General features: G+C 44.9%; 1 protein-coding gene and 1 long non-coding RNA gene across 6 annotated transcripts in view; one reads left to right on the top strand and one right to left on the bottom strand.

The window, feature by feature from the left end:
• The window catches only part of LOC308579109, a 262,636-nt gene that overhangs the window by 172,409 nt on the left and 72,156 nt on the right, over positions 1-18,071 (top strand). The gene's annotated exons all lie outside the window — the stretch shown is intronic.
• The window catches only part of CDK5RAP2 (CDK5 regulatory subunit associated protein 2), a 142,585-nt gene that overhangs the window by 86,874 nt on the left and 37,640 nt on the right, over positions 1-18,071 (bottom strand). For all 5 annotated transcript variants that reach the window (XM_081179603.1, XM_081179604.1, XM_081179600.1 and 2 more), the window contains exons 12-14: positions 16,572-16,790; positions 10,021-10,191; positions 7,025-7,177 (exon numbers count right to left, since the gene is read on the bottom strand). In XM_081179603.1, coding sequence (XP_081035729.1) covers positions 7,025-7,177; positions 10,021-10,191; positions 16,572-16,790 — 543 coding nt within the window. The remainder of the gene's footprint in view (positions 1-7,024; positions 7,178-10,020; positions 10,192-16,571; positions 16,791-18,071) is intronic.

Genomic DNA, 18,071 nt, shown 5'->3' with positions numbered 1-18,071 from the left:
AATGCAGGAGGCAGCAGTTCTGAGCTGTAAGCTCAACTTGATTGGCATATGGTACAAGTGCTACATGTTGCTTTGGCCAATTGAACACATAATCATGTTTCACTGGTCAGTTACTGCCTGCCTTGAGCTGGGAAATCCCTGGTGAATAAAATGCTGACCCACCACGGACCACCTGCTTCAGTGGGTGCTTGGCACTCAGAGTGTCACTCAGCAAGAGGACTGAGCTTCTGCACCTGGCAAAAAGAAAAGAAACAAACCCTCTTGCACCTATCAAACTGGAATATCAGGGCCATGTGTCCTGGCTTGTCCACCAACCTGTTGTTGGTCAATGACTCATGGAAGATGGCCATCAATGACCATGAGCTGAAAATGAGCTCAACATTGATGTTTCTGCTTTATGGAAGGAGACCAGACTCGTTTCAAATGGCTGTCTCGAAGAAAAGAACTACACCTTTTGGGAGCAAGGAGACGAGCCACATACTCACAGTGTAGGCTTCACAGTGAGGAACTCCATCTGTCTGCAACAGAACCGCCAAACAAGGACTCAGAACACTTGCTTTCCCTCCACCTCTCAACTACCTCTGGTCAAATTAACATCTTGAGTGTCTACTCTCCCCATTACATGCTCTGACATACAGACCAAGGACCTAGGAATTAGACCAGCCTATCAGAAGGGCCCTAGACTGCAAAGACCTATTCTTGCTAGGAGATTTCAATGCCAGAGTTGGGGATGATCATCACACATGGGGTGATGCCCAGCAGATTCCCAGACAATGTGCCAGTGATTAATGGCTAAAGCTGCATCAGAGCATTCAACTCGCTGCTGACTTTGGCAACATTCATAAAATGTACAAAGGCATGAAGAAAGCCTTTAGACAAACAGTCTGGAAAGCTGCGTCACTGAAAACCTTGTTGGGAAGATCAGCACAGACTGCAGCAAACAGGTAAAGCATTGGGCAGAGTGCTATCAAGAACTATACTTGCAGGAAAACATGGTCTCTGACCCAGCAATCAACAGTATCCAGACTCTGCCTGTCTTGGAAGAGCTGGATGTCCCTCCCTCCCTTGATGAGCTGAAGATTGCCACCAACTCTCAGGCATGTGGTATAGCCTCAGGACAAGTTGGAATCCCAACAGAAGTGATAAAAGCTGGTTTCAATTCCTCCTTCCTGACACACTGCCACAGCCTGCTATTGTGGAGTTGGGAACGAGGATCTGTGCCACAAGAAATGTGCAACTCCAGCATTGTGACCCTCTAAAAGCACAAAGGTGGCTGTCATGACTGCAAGAACTACCATGAAATCTCCCTGCTAAGTACTGTGGGGAATGCCTTCACCCATGTAGTTCTCAACAGATTAGTCACTCACTGACAGGGTCTATCCTGAGTCATAATGCAGCTTTAGAACTGAGAGGTCAACAGTCAACATGATTTTCTCACTGAGCCAGCTGCAGGAGAAATGCAGAGAGCAGAGTTGCCCCTTGTACATCTCCAAAGAAATGACGATGGCCTTTGACCTCATCAGCTGAAAAGGACTCTTCACACAGTTCAGTAAGATAGGATGCCATCAAAGCTTCATAGAATCATAGAATCATAGAATCATAGAGTTGGAAGAGACCACAAGGGCCATCGAGTCCAACCCCCTGCCAAGCAGGAAACACCATCAGAGCACTCCTGACATATGGTTGTCAAGCCTCTGCTTAAAGACCTCCAAAGTAGGAGACTCCACCACACTCCTTGGCAGCAAATTCCACTGTCAAACAGCTCTTACTGTCAGGAAGTTCTTCCTAATGTTTAGGTGGAATCTTCTTTCTTGTAGTTTGGATCCATTGCTCCGTGTCCGCTTCTCTGGAGCAGCAGAAAACAACCTTTCTCCCTCCTCTATGTGACATCCTTTTATATATTTGAACATGGCTATCATATCACCCCTTAACCTCCTCTTCTCCAGGCTAAACATGCCCAGCTCCCTTAGCCGTTCCTCATAAGGCATCGTTTCCAGGCCTTTGACCATTTTGGTTGCCCTCCTCTGGACACGTTCCAGTTTGTCAGTGTCCTTCTTGAATTGTGGTGCCCAGAACTGGACACAGTACTCCAGGTGTGGTCTGACCAGAGCAGAATACAGTGGCACTATTACTTCCCTTGATCTAGATGCTATACTCCTATTGATGCAGCCCAGAATTGCATTGGCTTTTTTAGCTGCCGCGTCACACTGTTGGCTCATGTCAAGTTTGTGGTCAACCAAGACTCCTAGATCCTTTTCACATGTACTGCTCTCAAGCCAGGTGTCCCCCATCTTGTATTTGTGCCTCTCATTTTTTTTGCCCAAGTGCAATACTTTACATTTCTCCCTGTTAAAATTCATTTTGTTTGTTTTTGCCCAGTTCTCTAATCTGTCAAGGTCGTTTTGAAGTGTGATCCTGTCCTCTGGGGTGTTAGCCACCCCTCCCAGTTTGGTGTCATCTGCAAATTTGATCAGGATGCCCTTGAGTCCATCATCCAAGTCGTTGATAAAGATGTTAAATAAGACCGGGCCCAAGACAGAACCCTGTGGCACCCCACTAGTCACTCTTCTCCAGGATGAAGAGGAACCATTGATGAGCACCCTTTGGGTTCGGTCAGTCAGCCAGTTACAAATCCACTGAGTGGTAGCAGAGTCAAGACCGCATTTTACCAGCTTCTTTACAAGAATATCATGGGGCACCTTGTCAAATGCCTTACTGAAATCAAGGTAGGCTATATCCACTGAGTTCCCTTCATCTACCAGGCTTGTAATTCTGTCAAAAAATGAGATCAGGTTAGTCTGACATGACTTATTTTTCAGAAATCCATGCTGACTATTGGTGATCACAGCATTCCTTTCTAGGTGCTCACAGACTGTTTGCTTAATGATCTGCTCCAGAATCTTCCCTGCTATTGATGTCAGACTGACTGGGCGGTAATTATTTGGGTCCTCTCTTTTCCCCTTTTTGAAAATAGGGACAACATTTGCCCTCCTCCAGTCTGCCGGGACTTCGCCTGTTCTCCAGGATTTCTCGAAGATGACTGCCAGTGGTTCTGAGATCACATCTGCCAGTTCTTTTAATACTCTTGGATGCAGTTCATCTGGCCCTGGAGACTTGAATACATCTAAACTAGCCAAATATTCTTGTACTGTCTCCTTAGTTATTCTGGGCTGTGTTTCCTTTGCTGAATCATTTGCTCCAAATTCTTCAGGTCGGGCATTGTTTTCTTTATCGGAGAAGACTGAGGCAAAGAAGGCATTGAGGAGTTCAGCCCTTTCTGTGTCCCCTGTTTGCATTTCACCATCTTCTCCTCTGAGTGACCCCACTGTTTCTTTGTTCTTCCTTTTGCTACGAACATACCCATAAAAGCCTTTTTTGTTGCTTTTAACCTCTCTAGCAAGCCTGAGTTCATTCTGTGCTTTAGCTTTTCTGACTTTGTGTCTACACGTGCTGGCTATTTGTTTGAATTCCTCTTTGGTGGTTTCCCCCCTTTTCCATTTTTTGTACACATCCTTTTTTAATCTTAATTCAGTTAAAAGTTATTTAGATAGCCACCCTGGCTTCTTTAGGCACCTTCCATGTTTCCGTCTCATTGGTATTGCCTGACGTTGTGCTTTTACTATCTCCCTCTTAACAAACTCCCAGCCATCATGAACTCCCTTTCCTTTTAGTATTGCTGTCCATGGGATCTCACCCAGCACTTCCCTAAGTTTTATGAAGTCGGCTTTCTTAAAGTCAAGAAATTGAGTCCTAGTATGCTTGGCTGCTCCTTTCCGCTGTATAGTAAACTTCAGAAGAGCATGATCACTCGCGCCTAATGATCCTTCCACTTCTACCCCACTAACCAGGTCATCAACATTGGTTAGGACCAGATCTAAAATGGCTGTTCCTCTTGTTGCTTCTCCCACTTTCTGGACAATGAAGTTGTCTGCAAGGCCAGTGAGGAATCTGTTTGACCTTATGCTCTTGGCTGAGTTTGACGTCCAACAAATATCCGGGTAATTGAAGTCCCCCATTACTACTATCTCCCTTCCTTTTGCATGCTTGGCCATCTGTTCCAGGAAGGCATCATCTATGTCCTCCGTTTGGCTTGGGGATCTATAGTAAACTCCCACAATGAGGTCTCTGTTATTCTTCTCTCCCTTAATTTTGACCCAAATGCTCTCACATTGGCTTTGAGGTTCTAAATCTTGGATCTCTTCACAGGTATACACATCCCTGACATATAACGCCACTCCTCCTCCTTTCTTGTCTGGTCTGTTTCTCTGAAATAGATTGTATCCCCCCATTATTACATTCCAATCGTGGGACTTATCCCACCAGGTTTCAGTGATGCCTATTATGTCATATTTAGTTTGCTGTACCAAGAGCTCAAGCTCATCTTGTTTATTTCCCATGCTTTGTGCATTAGTGTACAGACATTGAAGTCCATTAATCATTCCCCCGTGTCTCTTATTTAAGGATTTTTTCCTCCCACCACTAGGTCCGCGTGCTGTTTGCTCCATTTGGTCTATGACATTTGGATGATCATCTTCATTAATTGATAGACTCCTACCTTCAGGAGCACTGTCTCCCTCCCCCACATTAGTCAGTTTAAAGCCCTCCTGATGAGGTTTCTGAGATTTTTGGCAAAAACATTCCTCCCAACCGTTGTGAGGTGCAGCCCATCACTTGCCAGAAGTCCATCTTCAAGAAACTGCAGTCCGTGATCTAAGAATCCAAACCGTTCCTGTTTACACCATTTGCGAAGCCAGCTGTTCACTTCCACTATTTTCCCCTCTCTCCCTGGGCCACGTCGTTCAACTGGGAGGACAGACGAGATGACAATTTGTGCATTTAGTTGCTTCAATTTCCTGCCGAGAGCCTCGTAGTCTCTTTTGATCTTCTGGAGGCTATTGCTTGCAGTGTCATTGGTTCCCACATGAACCAAGAGGAAGGGGTATTTGTCAGTGGGTTTTATGATTCCTTGCAGTCGTTCAGTTACATCTTGGATCTTAGCCCCGGGGAGACAGCACACTTCCCGAGACATCTTGTCAGGCCCACAGATCACTGCTTCTGTTCCCCTCAGTAGGGAATCCCCTATCACCACTACACGCCTCCTCTTGGGTTTGGTCGGGGTTCTTCCGTGAGTTGTCCGTTCCAAGGTCGCCTGCACATTCCCTGAGGACTGACTTTGCTGCTCGTCTTCATATACCTGATCGACTGTAATGAGGGAGAGATCCTCAAATGGAGTCTGCTCTTCGTCTTCCATGCTAGGGGAGAGGACCTCAAAGCGATTGTGTATTTCTAAACAATCAGAGTGAACCCTGGGCCTCCTACTTCTTTGAGTCACGTTTCTCCATATATCTGGCTCCTGTGTTGATGAACTAGCCTCCTTCTCAGGGGAGTCCCCTGTCTCCTCCTTGGTGGGGACGGTGTGCTCTGTTGCTTCCAAGAAGAGCTCCAGCTCTCTAATTCTTTGGAGCGTAGCTACACGTTCCTCCAGTTGCTGGACTTTGTCTTTTAAAAGGGCAATCAACATGCAATTGATGCAGGTGAAGCTGCCTGCAACCTTTGGCAAGATGGCAAACATTGCGCAGGAATCGCAGGAGACTGCAGCTGTTCCCTCCCCTTCCATCTTGAGATCGTGTTGATGGGGGTGGCTACAGAGGTCCTCCATCATAAAAAGCTTGAAGACAGGACAAATAACTTCGCCCACACACAAAAAAAACCCTAGGTCTCCCCCAACAAACGTTTGAGACTAGCTCCCCTAAATCTAAAAGATGGATCAAACTGCCCTGCTAGGTCTGATAAGCTCCTCCCACAGCTAATCCCCTGCCTCAACAGAAACCCTGCCCCCTCTGACCTTTACACAGGGAAAAGAGCTAATCAGCCACAAGAAACACACACACACAAGAAAACCCTTTTTGCTCCTTCTTCAACTGCTGCCCTACAAACTCTGATAAGCTCCTCCCACAGCTAATCCCCTGCCTCAACAGAAACCCTGCCCCCTCTGACCTTTACACAGGGAAAACAGCTAATCAGCCACAAGAAACACACACACACAAGAAAAACCCTTTTTGCTCCTTCTTCAACTGCTGCCCTACAAACGAGATGATCATGTCCTTCCACAAGAACATGTGTAGCACTGTCCAATATGACTGCTCATCTTCAGACGCCTTCCCTACAAACAGTGGTGCTGACCACATGCTTGAGGTGGCAGACAATTCTGTCTACCAGGGTTCCACCATAACCAACAGCCTCCTCACTGACAGTGAGCTAGAGTATTGACATGGCAGCTACAGCAATGGCTCATCCCTCCAAAATGGTATGGGAGAATGTGATGCTAATGACCAAGGTGAAGATCTACCAGGCTTGCATGTTGAGCACACTGCTTTGTGGGCAAATTGCAACTGCTAGAAGTGATGCCTCAGTGCCTTCCAGATGTGCTGCATCAGGAAGACATGACAGAGTCTCAAACAAAGATGTGCTCTCCCAAGCCCACATTCAGAGCATGTTCACACTCCTGTCTCAGCAGCTTAGATATGTCCATAGAATGGAAGATGGCAGGATCCCAAAGGATGTGTTCTATAAGGAGCTGGTTTCAGTCAGGGTCTCTCTGTGAATTTGGGCATCAGGCCCGTTACAAAAATGTCTGCAAACGAGACATGAAAATTGGCAACATCAACCCTGCCATGTGGAAATTCCTTACAGGCAACTGCAGTGACTAGACAGAAGTCAGGTCATGCATCCATAGCAGTGACCAGATGAAGAATGACCATTGGGAGGATCACAAAGAGAAAAAATGCCATGGTGCAACTTCAGTAGCACAACAATACTCCTTCATTTGTCCCAGCTGCAACAAAACAAGTCTCTCCCATATCAGTCTCTGCAGCCACAGCAGATGCTGTAACCTTCCAACACTTTGACTTCACAATAGAAAAATACAAGATTAAAATCAGTTAAAACCATTTACAACCCCAACCAGTAATCTCCAGTAGCCTTTTCTTTTTTTTAAATATTTTTTTTTAAGTGTCAAACCTACCTCTAAATCTGGGATCATCTGGATCATTGGCTGCTGTGACTGGGCAGCACACTTCTCCTTTTCTAAATCTTCGTTCTGCTTCTGAAGATCCTCTTTATCTTTTAAAAGAGTCTGAAACTCCATGGCCTTTTCTTTAATCACTCCATCAAGTTTCTAAGGAAAACAAGATAGATACATGTCACAACGATGATGATGAAGAAGAAGAATTCCATCCAGCCCCTCAAGCAAGGTCTCAGGGTGGCTTACAAAGAATTAAATACAACAACGTAAGAACAACATGATAAAAGCAGCAAATCCAAAACAGCGAAAACTATCAGCATAGATAAAATGGACTAAACATTTCTAAAGCCTGGAAAACAAAACAAAAAAAAAATCTGTCTGATGCCAAAACGGCCATCAAAGTAGGTACCAGGTAGGCATCTTTGGAAGATGGTAACATTCCAAATCTGGAGCACCACCACTTTGAAAGTGCTTTTTCAGAAGCCATCTGCCACACTTCAGATGGTGGGAGTTCCCAAACCAGGGTTTTCTCAAACCAGTGCCCACCAAATGCTATTTGACACTAACTCTCACTAGCCCCAGCCTACAATCGTCTACAATGACTGGCAGCATCTCTCCAGGTTTTCAGACATGAGACTCTCAACCCTCTCTAGAGATTTTGGAGCTGGAACTTAGGGCCTTCTGCTTGCAATGTCTGTGCTTTACCCACTAAATTAAGACTAGCAGGTTTTTGGCCAAAACGCACCAGAGCAATTTTGCCACCTCTCAGCTATTCCACCCATTGCGGGCCACACACTCCTCACCCACTTCTTGTTTTTACATACTTCTAAGAAGCCCAAACTTGCCGATCAGAAGGTCAGCGGTTCGAATCCCTGTGACGGGGTGAGCTCCCGTTGCTCGGTCCCTGCTCCTGCCAACCTAGCAGGTCAAAAGCACATCAAAGTGCAAGTATATAAATAGGTACCGCTCCGGCGGGAAGGTAAATGGCGTTTCTGTGTGCTGCTCTGGTTCACCAGAAGCGGCTTAGTCATGCTGGCCACATGACCCGGAAGCTGTACGCCGGCTCCCTCGGCCAATAAAGCGAGATGAGCGCCGCAACCCCAGAGTCGGCCACGACTGGACCTAATGGCCAGGGGTCCCTTTACCTTTACGAAGCCCAAAACAAACATTTCATGTCAAATCAGAAACTGGCCAGTATGCGCGAGTCTATACTTTTTTTTTTAGATCTGACTCCACCTAGTTCCTAGCCATTCCTAGATATAGAGCAGGGCCAATTTATATTTCCTTTTCTTCAAACTGTCTCCCATGTAGCAGCGGTGGACTGTGAACCTTCCAGTCAGGCCTCTAACACTGCACACATGCACAAACGTTTGTGTGAGGGCTCTTCCAAGCTGCCCTAGTCATCCGCCTGAATCAAAGAGAATGAAGGAGGTGGTGGTGCATTTATATTTGACCTTCAACAGAACCAGGGGCGACACCCCAACTAGCTAGGCCAGTGGTTTTCAACCAGTGTGCCATGGCACCCTTGGGTGCTTTTCATGATGGTTGGGGTGCCATGGGCAACACTGTCCTCTGTACCTCTTTCCTTCCCTCCCTTCTCTGATGCCCTCTCATGTCTCTGCCTCCCAAAGGCTGGACGGCTGTTTATTGTAGCAGCCCTGGCTACAAGCTCTGGAGGCAAATGGTACCTCTGGGGCTGGTCAGGGGATGCTGGTTGCCAGGAGCTGAGGTGACCTCGGAGTAAGCAAGCAAGTGGGTGAGGGACGCCAGCCAGCCAGTCCACCAGCCCTTGCTGTTGGGAATGGACAGACAAGTGGGAGGCCAGGCAGGCAGGCAGGCAGGCACTGTACTGGCCTTTTTCCCTGCCTGGGAGCTGAGTGGCTGGCACCGAAGGGGAGCCTTTCCACCATGTGGGCCCAGCAGCATCTGCTGCTGCTACTGCTGCCTCCAAAGTAAGATGGTGGTCTCATATTAACCTTCGGCCGGTCTCCATCAGGCTGTTAAGGTTGGGGACATCATGTTCCCAGATCCATGTGGAGCTGTGTGAGGAGGTGCCTCTCTTTGGGGTGAAGAGTATCTCAGAGGCCAGGGTTGGGTACAGTGGCTGCCCAGAGAACTCCCAAGGAGAGTGGAGAGGAGAGGAGGCTGAGGGAACACTCCACAAGGGAGGGTGTTCAAAAAGGGTTCAGGGGCTGCCAACTCTGCAGGCAAGGGATAACATAACTGGGCTCCTGAGCCCCACAAGGGTGCTGCAGAAAGAATGTAGTTGGTCAAGGGAGCCATAGACTCAAAAAGGTTGAAAACCCCTGAGCCTGGCAAACAGCTTGCCATAGTTTTTAGCACCTCTGCAGGCGATGAATGCAGCTATTGTCAAACCGGCATCTTTCAAAGCTGCCCAGAGTCACCTGGCAACTTACTATAACAACTTCATAGCAAGCTCACGCACCTACTTTGCTTGGGAAAAAGTACTGACTATGACCCTTCCTTTCCAACACATTTTAAGCACCTTTAATGCAATTACACAAATATAGTTTGCGTAGTGGTTGGAAGGACCAGACAATTGCAGTACTCCACCCAACTGTGAAAACAGAAGTACAGAAGTTTAGCAGAGAAGATAGCAGATTTATGGGAATTTTCTTAAGCCACCTCAGAGCACATGAAAATGTGAATGTGAGCACCAGCACCTCTCCTGTATTTTGTCCCCATCCGAAAGAAACCCATTGTGACTCTCCAGATGCTGCTTGACTACAACTCCCATCATCTCTTGACAACTGGCCGTACTGGCTGGGGCTGATAGGAGCTGAGGTCTAACAGCATCTAGAGAGCAACACATTCTCCACTATTGCAACATGAGACTTTGTGAACCATGCCACAACTCTCATCAAAAGTAGTGAACTAAAACAGCATATATGGTAAAAAGAACAGGAAGCAAATGTAAACATTTTAAACACCCTTGTATAAAATCCTGCACTTCAGTTTTGCTCCAATATTCCTACCTGGAGTAACTCATCCTTCTGAGCAATGCTGGCTGTGAGGTGTGTGATGACTAATTCCTGGCTCTGCAATTTCTGATTGCCTTCACTCAAAAGAACACTGTAATGAAGCTCAAGGGCCTTTTCTTTGTCAGCCATTTCATCGTGAAATTTCTCTAGCTGGTTTCTAAGGTCCTAACCAAGAAAGAGAACATGGGGGAGAGAAGACATAAGTGAATCAAGTAAAGAAAAGGAAAGGGGGAAAAAACCTGTGAGCTGAAACAAAGATGAAATAAATCCTTTTAAGTAACAGCTCAAGTTAGGGTTAACTTTTTACTGTTTTACATTCCTAGACATTCTAAAGATTTTTTTTCATTCATTTATCCCATTTATACTCTACTTTTGCTCCAAGCTCAAGGTGTGGTGTGCATGGTTCTCCCCCTCGCATATTATCTTCACAAAAATGCTGTAAGGTACGCTTGGCTTCCAGAGACTGACTAGCCCAGGGTCACCCAGTGAGCTTCAAGAGTAAGTGGAGATTTGAACCCTGGTCTACCAGATCCTAGTCTGATATTGTAACCAATACACCACACTTACTCTGAAGCTTTTAAACAATGTTAGTTCTACTCACAGTAGACCCACTGAAATTAATGCTCGTTACTAACCTAGGTCCATTTATTTTATTGGGTCTACTCTGAGTAGAAATAAGTTTGATGCAGCAGCCCCTTGTATTTTAGAAGACATCAAAACAAGAAGCATTAAACATAATTTATAATTTTTAAAAATAAACTATTTCCCCAATTTGAATTCACACCTATTATTTTCCATTGCAGAAAACATAAGAATCAGAACCAAACACCTGTATGCTCCAGAACTGTTCTCAGTAAGCAACCAAATAGCAGGACATGAATGCAAGAGCAGCACAAATGCAGACTGATGTTCATTGGGACTAATAGGGCAAAAGGCAGGGAGGTCAACAGTAGATGAAGATGGATCAACTGACTTGTGAAGTTAAAGCTAATAATAAATGCAGTTAATTAATTCTGGGTTTGTTCCCACCCCCAACTGATATTTACAAAGGGCAACACTGAAAAGCAGGAAGCTGACAGTCACTGCAGTTCCTGGACCAGCTGTAATAAGGAGGAATGGCTGAAGGCAGAGGGTGATTGGTTGGGCAGTGCATCATTCAGTCCTAATTGACAAACCTTCAATGAGCATCATTCCACTGCTTGTGATCCACAGCAACTGACATGAGATCATATTTAGCCTTGACAATTAGTAGCCATTACACTGTTCACGTACAAACCTTATCTATCAAGAAGATCGCCCAGGCGCTTGGCTTCATGCCATTGGAGGCATTCACCACGGCAGGCATTTTGAATGAATTCTGGTGTTATAGTTTTATCTGAACAAAAGACCACACATGAACACGAATATGCCTCAAGATCTTTCATAGAAGAAAAAGTGGGATATACACGGAACAAAGGGAAAGTGCTGATAGTTCAGTGATAGACAATCTGCTTTGCAAGCAGAACGCACCAGGTTCAGTACCCAGCATCTCCAGGAACAGTGGGAGAGACTTCCTGCCTGAAATCCTGGAGATCAGTTGACAGTGAGTGTAGAGAATTCTGAACTAGTTGGACCAACAATCTGACTTGGCATAATGCAGCTTCCTAATTAAAGAAAATTAACTGATCCCAATTATACAGCCTGGGTTTTTTGGTTAAACAAGTTGAGTGATTTTGGAGTCCCTTCTACTAATGAAACACTATGTTATCTTAATGAAATGTATTTTCTTTTCAGGGACCAGGTTCCAATGGAACAACCCAAAGAAAGTCACTGGTCTCTATGTCTCAACAAACAGAATGAGCCAATTCTCCATGAGAGATGCTTTCTGCCAAATACCTCCTGACCACCACAACTCATTTTTCCAGGGAGTGCTCTGTGATGAATAATGACTGAATTTAGAAAATGAATGGGAAAGCCATTCTTAAAAGAATTCAGACTGAAGGTCAGAGAAGTGTCCTCCCCCTTGGTCAAATAGAAAAAAGGTGGAAAAGAATGAATGATTAAAATATTAAGCTCCCAACCCTTTCAGTTTAAGATTGAGGACAGGGGTGGTGGGACAACCATCACATAATAGATCCAACACAATGACTTATTGTCTATTCCCAACCATTTGATCAAAGATGACGGACAGTTACTGGTAGATGCACCTTATTAAACCAGCTGTTATTTGGTAGATGCACATTATTAATCAGCTGCTGGCAAATGTGTTGCAGACTCAATGGCTTGGAAGAATTCCTGAATTTGAGGATTTGCTTAAAGAAAGACTAAAGCTCTGCTGCGTGTACCCCAAAGGTCCACTTGTGTTTCCTGCTAAATTCTTTTAATACTTTGTCAGAGAAGCTTTGTGTCATCTGCAAGGCTCCATTTTCTTCCATCGTCTCTGGCGATTTCCTAACATCTGTGAAATCCACCCAAAGCCCCAAAATGTTAACTGCTTCAGAGTAAAACAAAAAGCAAAAAGCACACTAAAATCTGCAATCCACTCCACAGATACAGCATAGTAGAGTCTCAGCACTGAGTCAAGTACACAGAATACAACTGGGTAGAGCTAATTAACTGGCCTTAATACTGAAAATATTTTTGTACTTTACTGTATGCCAGAAACAAGTTCTTAGGTGCATAAGTAGCCATATGCTCAGGATCATTCTAGTCCCTACAGATAAGATTAATCCGCCTTCAAACCCGGCCCAAGGAGAGAAAATGGAAATTACTGTGACATAGCAATTATATATTGTTGGGTTTGGAAAGGAAAAAATCAGGTTAAAACCCACCACGAAGCTCACTGTGTAGCCTATTAGTGTCATGACTCCAAAATCCAGCCACTGTCAAGACTCTGAATCAGAGTCAAGCACAAGACTTCCCCCAAAGAACACACACACTCACACAGCATAAATTTAAAAGCTCTAAAATCGTAACAGATTAGGCTCATAACTAACACATTTCAGCTTCATTCCCCTTGGCTTTATCCTTTGCTTCTTTGGCCTGTGGTCTTCCATGGACTGCTGCAGCCTCCATTTTTAGTTCCTGAGACTTGCTACAGGCTGCTTTGCTTCCCTTACACCATGGGCTGATAAGCATATTTTAGCTCAAGGGCCAAAGTTTTTTTCGGGCTACCTTCCAGGGATCACATGGCAGAGGTAGGTGGGGCCAGAGGCAAATGTGGGTGGAACAAAAAAAAATGTACATTTTGTGCTTTTATACACCATTTTCAATCCATACACCCCTGTCTATCCCCCATCTAGACAAGCAAAAGGCACTATCAGTGTTCAAGGGCCTGGAGGGCCATATTTGACCCTGGTTCCTGAGGTCCCTCACTCCTGCCTTGTATCAAAGCTTCAGGAGTCACCACCGGTCAAGGTCCATACCTCAACAGAGCGCCCACTGTCAACCCCTGGCAGTGGCAGGCTTTGGGCTCTCAAATTTCAGTGGTGCCCTGTGCAAGCTAAAATTTGGCACAGTCCCCACCTCTCATGCTCTGCTCTATAACATTGTTTTGGCACCTCCTACAGCATGGTTCCCAGTGCAACCACACTAGTTGCACTACCCTAAAACTGCCTCTGCCCTGGAGCCCTCCCCCCTCCCCCTCACTATCACTCCTTGCTCACCTGCCCCCTTGAAGTGAGTGTGGCACAAGGAGGAGGAGAAGCAGCAGCTGGCTTGGGCCTCTAAGAAGGGTGGGAGCAGGCAATTGCACAGCCAGCTCCCCACTGATTCCCCATGGATATGCAACAGTGTGGCTTTTCTACCCAACTATGTGTAAGGACCACTGATTCTACAATGATTCTATTTTAGAGATCATTTAATTTCCCAGCCAGCAGCTCAGATTTTCCTTCTATATTCAGAATTTGATGTAAAGGAGCAAAAAAAAAAAAAAAAAAAAAAAAAAAACTGGCACGGTTCATTTTGTTAAAGTTTTATGGGCTGGCAACACAGCACAGCAACCATTTTGCCTAACGTTAATAGAACAGGGGCGGATGAGCTCGTTCACAGAGATTTTGCATCACAGCCCTCAAATGGGTTCCAAATTGTCAAATAAGGAAAATATTGCCGTGTGCTCTTTACTCCTGCCTGCCTGTTCAATGGGCAAACATTTTCACATCCAGGCTTCCGGTGAAATGCATTCAACTCACAGCAGTGGCTCTGGTGTTTGATACAGCAGGCCGCATTAAAAGATGATCAGGCTTCAATTTTTGAGGATGCTGCAGATCATTTAGCAAGGACTTTGGTCCTCTGAGCAAACATCTGTGGGAAGAGCTAAGAGGTCATAAAGTGGCACAATGATGAATTCAGTCTTGTGGAAATCCTGAGAGATAACTCCTTAATCCTCTCATTCCAGGCTTTTTGACATCCTTGGGAAAAGCAGAAGGGACAGTCACATGAAATTGCTTTATATAGACCGGACCATAGGTAGGGAAACTAAGGCCTGGGGGCTGGATCTGGCGCAATCGCCTTCTAAATTTGGCCTGCAGACGGTCCAAGAATCAGCATGTTTTTACACGAGCAGAATGTGTCCTTTTATTTAAAATGCATCTCTGGCTTATTTGTGGGGCATAGGAATTCGTTCAATCCCCCCCCCAAATATAGTCCAGCCCAGCCCCCCACAAGGTCTGAGGGACAGTGGACTGGCCCCCTGCTGAAAAAGTCTGCTGACCCCTGGATCACACCATTGCTCCATCTAGTCCTGTATAGTCTACTCTGACAGGCAGCAGTTCTATAAGATCTCAGGTGTAAGCCCTCCTCAAGCGCTTTTGCCTGGCCAAAATATGTCCTTGAAATGTGACAACGCACCTTGCTTACTTGGATGGATAGAGATGTAGGTGGATAGATCGAGGTGTGTATAAATCTCTGGCTTGTACATGCCTGGAATGTAACCTCCCGTACAAAGGTAAAGAGTCACATCTGTTGATCTGCCCACTTTTGCATCTAGCCATGCCTAGCACTGGAATGCACCCTGCCAAAGGATGCCTTTGAGAGAATGTGGCCCTTGAGCTGAAGGTCACCCACCCCTGTACTAAACCATGGTCTACTGTGACATGCAAATACAGCCAGCATGTCCACACTACAAATGTACATCAGTTGAATACAAGTTTTGAAAAATCCTAGGAGCTTTAGCTCAAGCCAAGGTAGGTACAAATAATTCTGCTGGGCAAATCTGCACCCCTTACACACAATAACAAATCCAGCCTAAAATCCTGAACAGCAGCTGCCAGTCAGTGCATACAGTACTGAGTTAGATGGGCCAGTGGTATGATTCAGTGCAAGGCAACTACCTGTGCTCCTAAGGCAGCAGTGAACATGCCAGCACTGGTGAGGAACTGAAGCAAAAATTAGCACACTAACTAGATGTCATGTCAGTACACAGGCCAATACCAGCAGCAATAGTCTATTCCTCCCCCCCCCCCAAAAAAAGGCAGAGTTGGAAGCCCTATGTTCATATTCTTACTATCTTTTTTCCACACACCAAAACCATAATGATTTTCAAAGGGTAGCTCAAAGTTTTTTCACATTTAAGAGAACCATTTTTTGAATAAAGAATAACACATTCAAACCACTATAGTTTGGTGCCTGCTATGATGGCAAAACAGATATGCAGACTATGGTAAATGCAGACACTGAAAATTATCTTCAGACTATTATAAACGTTCCATCGTTGCCAACTCCTGTCTTAATGATAGAGGCTGTCTCGATGGTGTCTCAGAGGTTCACCCCATAGTGGAGTGGAGAATCAGAGAACCAGCAGACAAGAGACTGCATCTGTAATTCAGTTATCATATATAAGTGGATTACGGCAGAGAGAGTGAGATGCCTTGGATCTGTGGACAGAGAGACCCCTCTGCTGGCTTTAAGTAATATTACAAGTGGCCTTGAGGGGAATGAGGGGCTAAACCAGATCTGACACAACATAAATTAGCCACTTTTGGACCAGGTCACATATACGGTGTGTTCATTTTAACAAGAAAACAAGTGAGAGTACTTGAATCCCCTCGCACATCACCTCTTAAGGCTCAGTTACTCAAACTTTTCTCCTCTAGACCAACTCTGATTCAGGAAGGAAACAGGGCTGGATGAAAAATAACTGAGGAGGTAAGGAAAGTTCACTTCCACTCACATTAGAGTAATTGTTAGACCCATGTGTAGGGGGCAGGGAGTGGAATGGATTGAAGCAGCCAGAACAGAAGCAGCACAAACTTCAACCTTTTGTAACAGGTTCTATTTGTGTGGGTACAATGAGTAAGCAGAAGTCTGGGAGGGGTTGCAAGAGGACTACCTTTTATCTCCAAAGTAGAGGTGGCAGTAGCCTTTTCCTAGAAAAAGAGGTGCCGGAACACACCATGAATACCTCCCTTGTTCTCTTAGAATGGCAATGGCGCCTACCTGAGAGGTGCCGGAACTGAGTTCCAGTGAGTTTTCCCTGCTCTCAACTCATATTCATGTTTAGGAAGTTACAAATTATGCAAACTATTTTTAACTGCATTTCTTAAACACAGGGAAAATTGAATACTAACATTAATGGCTTTGTCACTTCTACTTTTCTGTAGCTGAGCCTCTTCTAGTTCCTTTACCAATGTCTCTTTCTCAAGATTCAAATCATGCAACTCTTGTTCGGTCTTCTTAACTTTCCTTTGAAGATTATGGTTCTCTAGATCTTTGGTCAGGTTTTCAGAACGCAAATCCGCCAGGAGACTTTCTTTTTCCATCAAGAGAGTCTGAGGATCTTCAACACCCTAGAAAAAAAAGCAGTGACTTCAGTTAGCACAAGTCATCTAACACAGAATACAACTTTCTCTTTTATTTTCATGCCTTTCACAGCTCTACATCAACATAGTTTTCATATCACAAATGCAAGACAAGCCCAGTTGCCCAAACTGTTTTGCGAAAGAGCCTAGCTACAAATAATCTCCAAATGAAGCTTGTAGAACAGACATTCAGGAACATATTAAGACTTCTAAAGGCAGGTTTATTATTAGCTGCTTGCCTAGGGCAAGTAATTTTAGCATCAGGCAAGTTTCTACTATACAACAAAAACTTGCAGATGGGCTTTCTGTTTATGTCTAGCATCACAACTGTGAGCTATTAGGCTAAGGAAAAGGAGAAGATGATCTATTTAGAATTAACAAAACCTACTCTCTTCCAGCTTCTTTAGTTCTATGGAGAAAACTGTGGATGGCACACTCTTAAGCCACTCAACAGTCACACCAAACTGGTTGACATGTTGAGGCTGTACTACTTCAGACAGGGTTCACATAGCTGAACACTGCTCCATAAATAAAAAAATGCTGCACATAGAAAACTGAGTGGTATTCAATGCTACTTGTACTCAGAGTAGACCAACTGAATAACATCACTAACAATAGGTTCACTAATTTAAATGGACATACTTTGAGTATAACTGAGTTGCATACAGCCCTATATATGTCAAGGGCAGAGAATTCCAGGGCTGCCTTTCCTCAAATGTGATAGCGTTCTGCATGCAGGGAATATTTTTATGGGGAGGCATTCTATCATATGAGCCCACCACCCCTCATCTGCATTCTGAAGTGGTATACCCCACACAGAGATTGGCTACCACAGAGTAATATGCAAGCCATGGATTCTTCCTAAAAACATTATTCTTACAGTTCACAAAAGCACAGTTAGACGTCTACCTAGGGAGGTTACCAAGACCCACTGCCAAGGGAGCCAACTGGGCCCCTGCTGGGGTAATCCAGGAAATGATTCTGCCCTGGTCTGTCAAAAGAAAGCACATTAGCCAGCAGTGAGGGATAGGCAAAAAACCAGTCAGAGCTTCTAGCAACAGTGACTTAACAGATTAACTAATCTTACCAATTCCAAAGGCCCATCAGCAATAAATAGCCCATCGGCAAAAAATAAAAGCTCATCAGCAATAAATAGATTTCATGGGGGACTTCAACCTCCCCGATATCTGTTGGACTCAAACTCTGCCAAGTCTGTAAGGTCTGACAAATGCCTCCATGGCCTCGCTAGCCATTTCATTTCCCAGAAAG

Source organism: Podarcis bocagei, assembly GCF_964188305.1.
Source record: "Podarcis bocagei genome assembly, chromosome: Z".
Lineage (NCBI taxonomy): Eukaryota > Metazoa > Chordata > Lepidosauria > Squamata > Lacertidae > Podarcis > Podarcis bocagei.
Note: the sequence above shows the minus strand (reverse complement) of the source record. Positions and strands in the feature narration are given on the sequence as shown.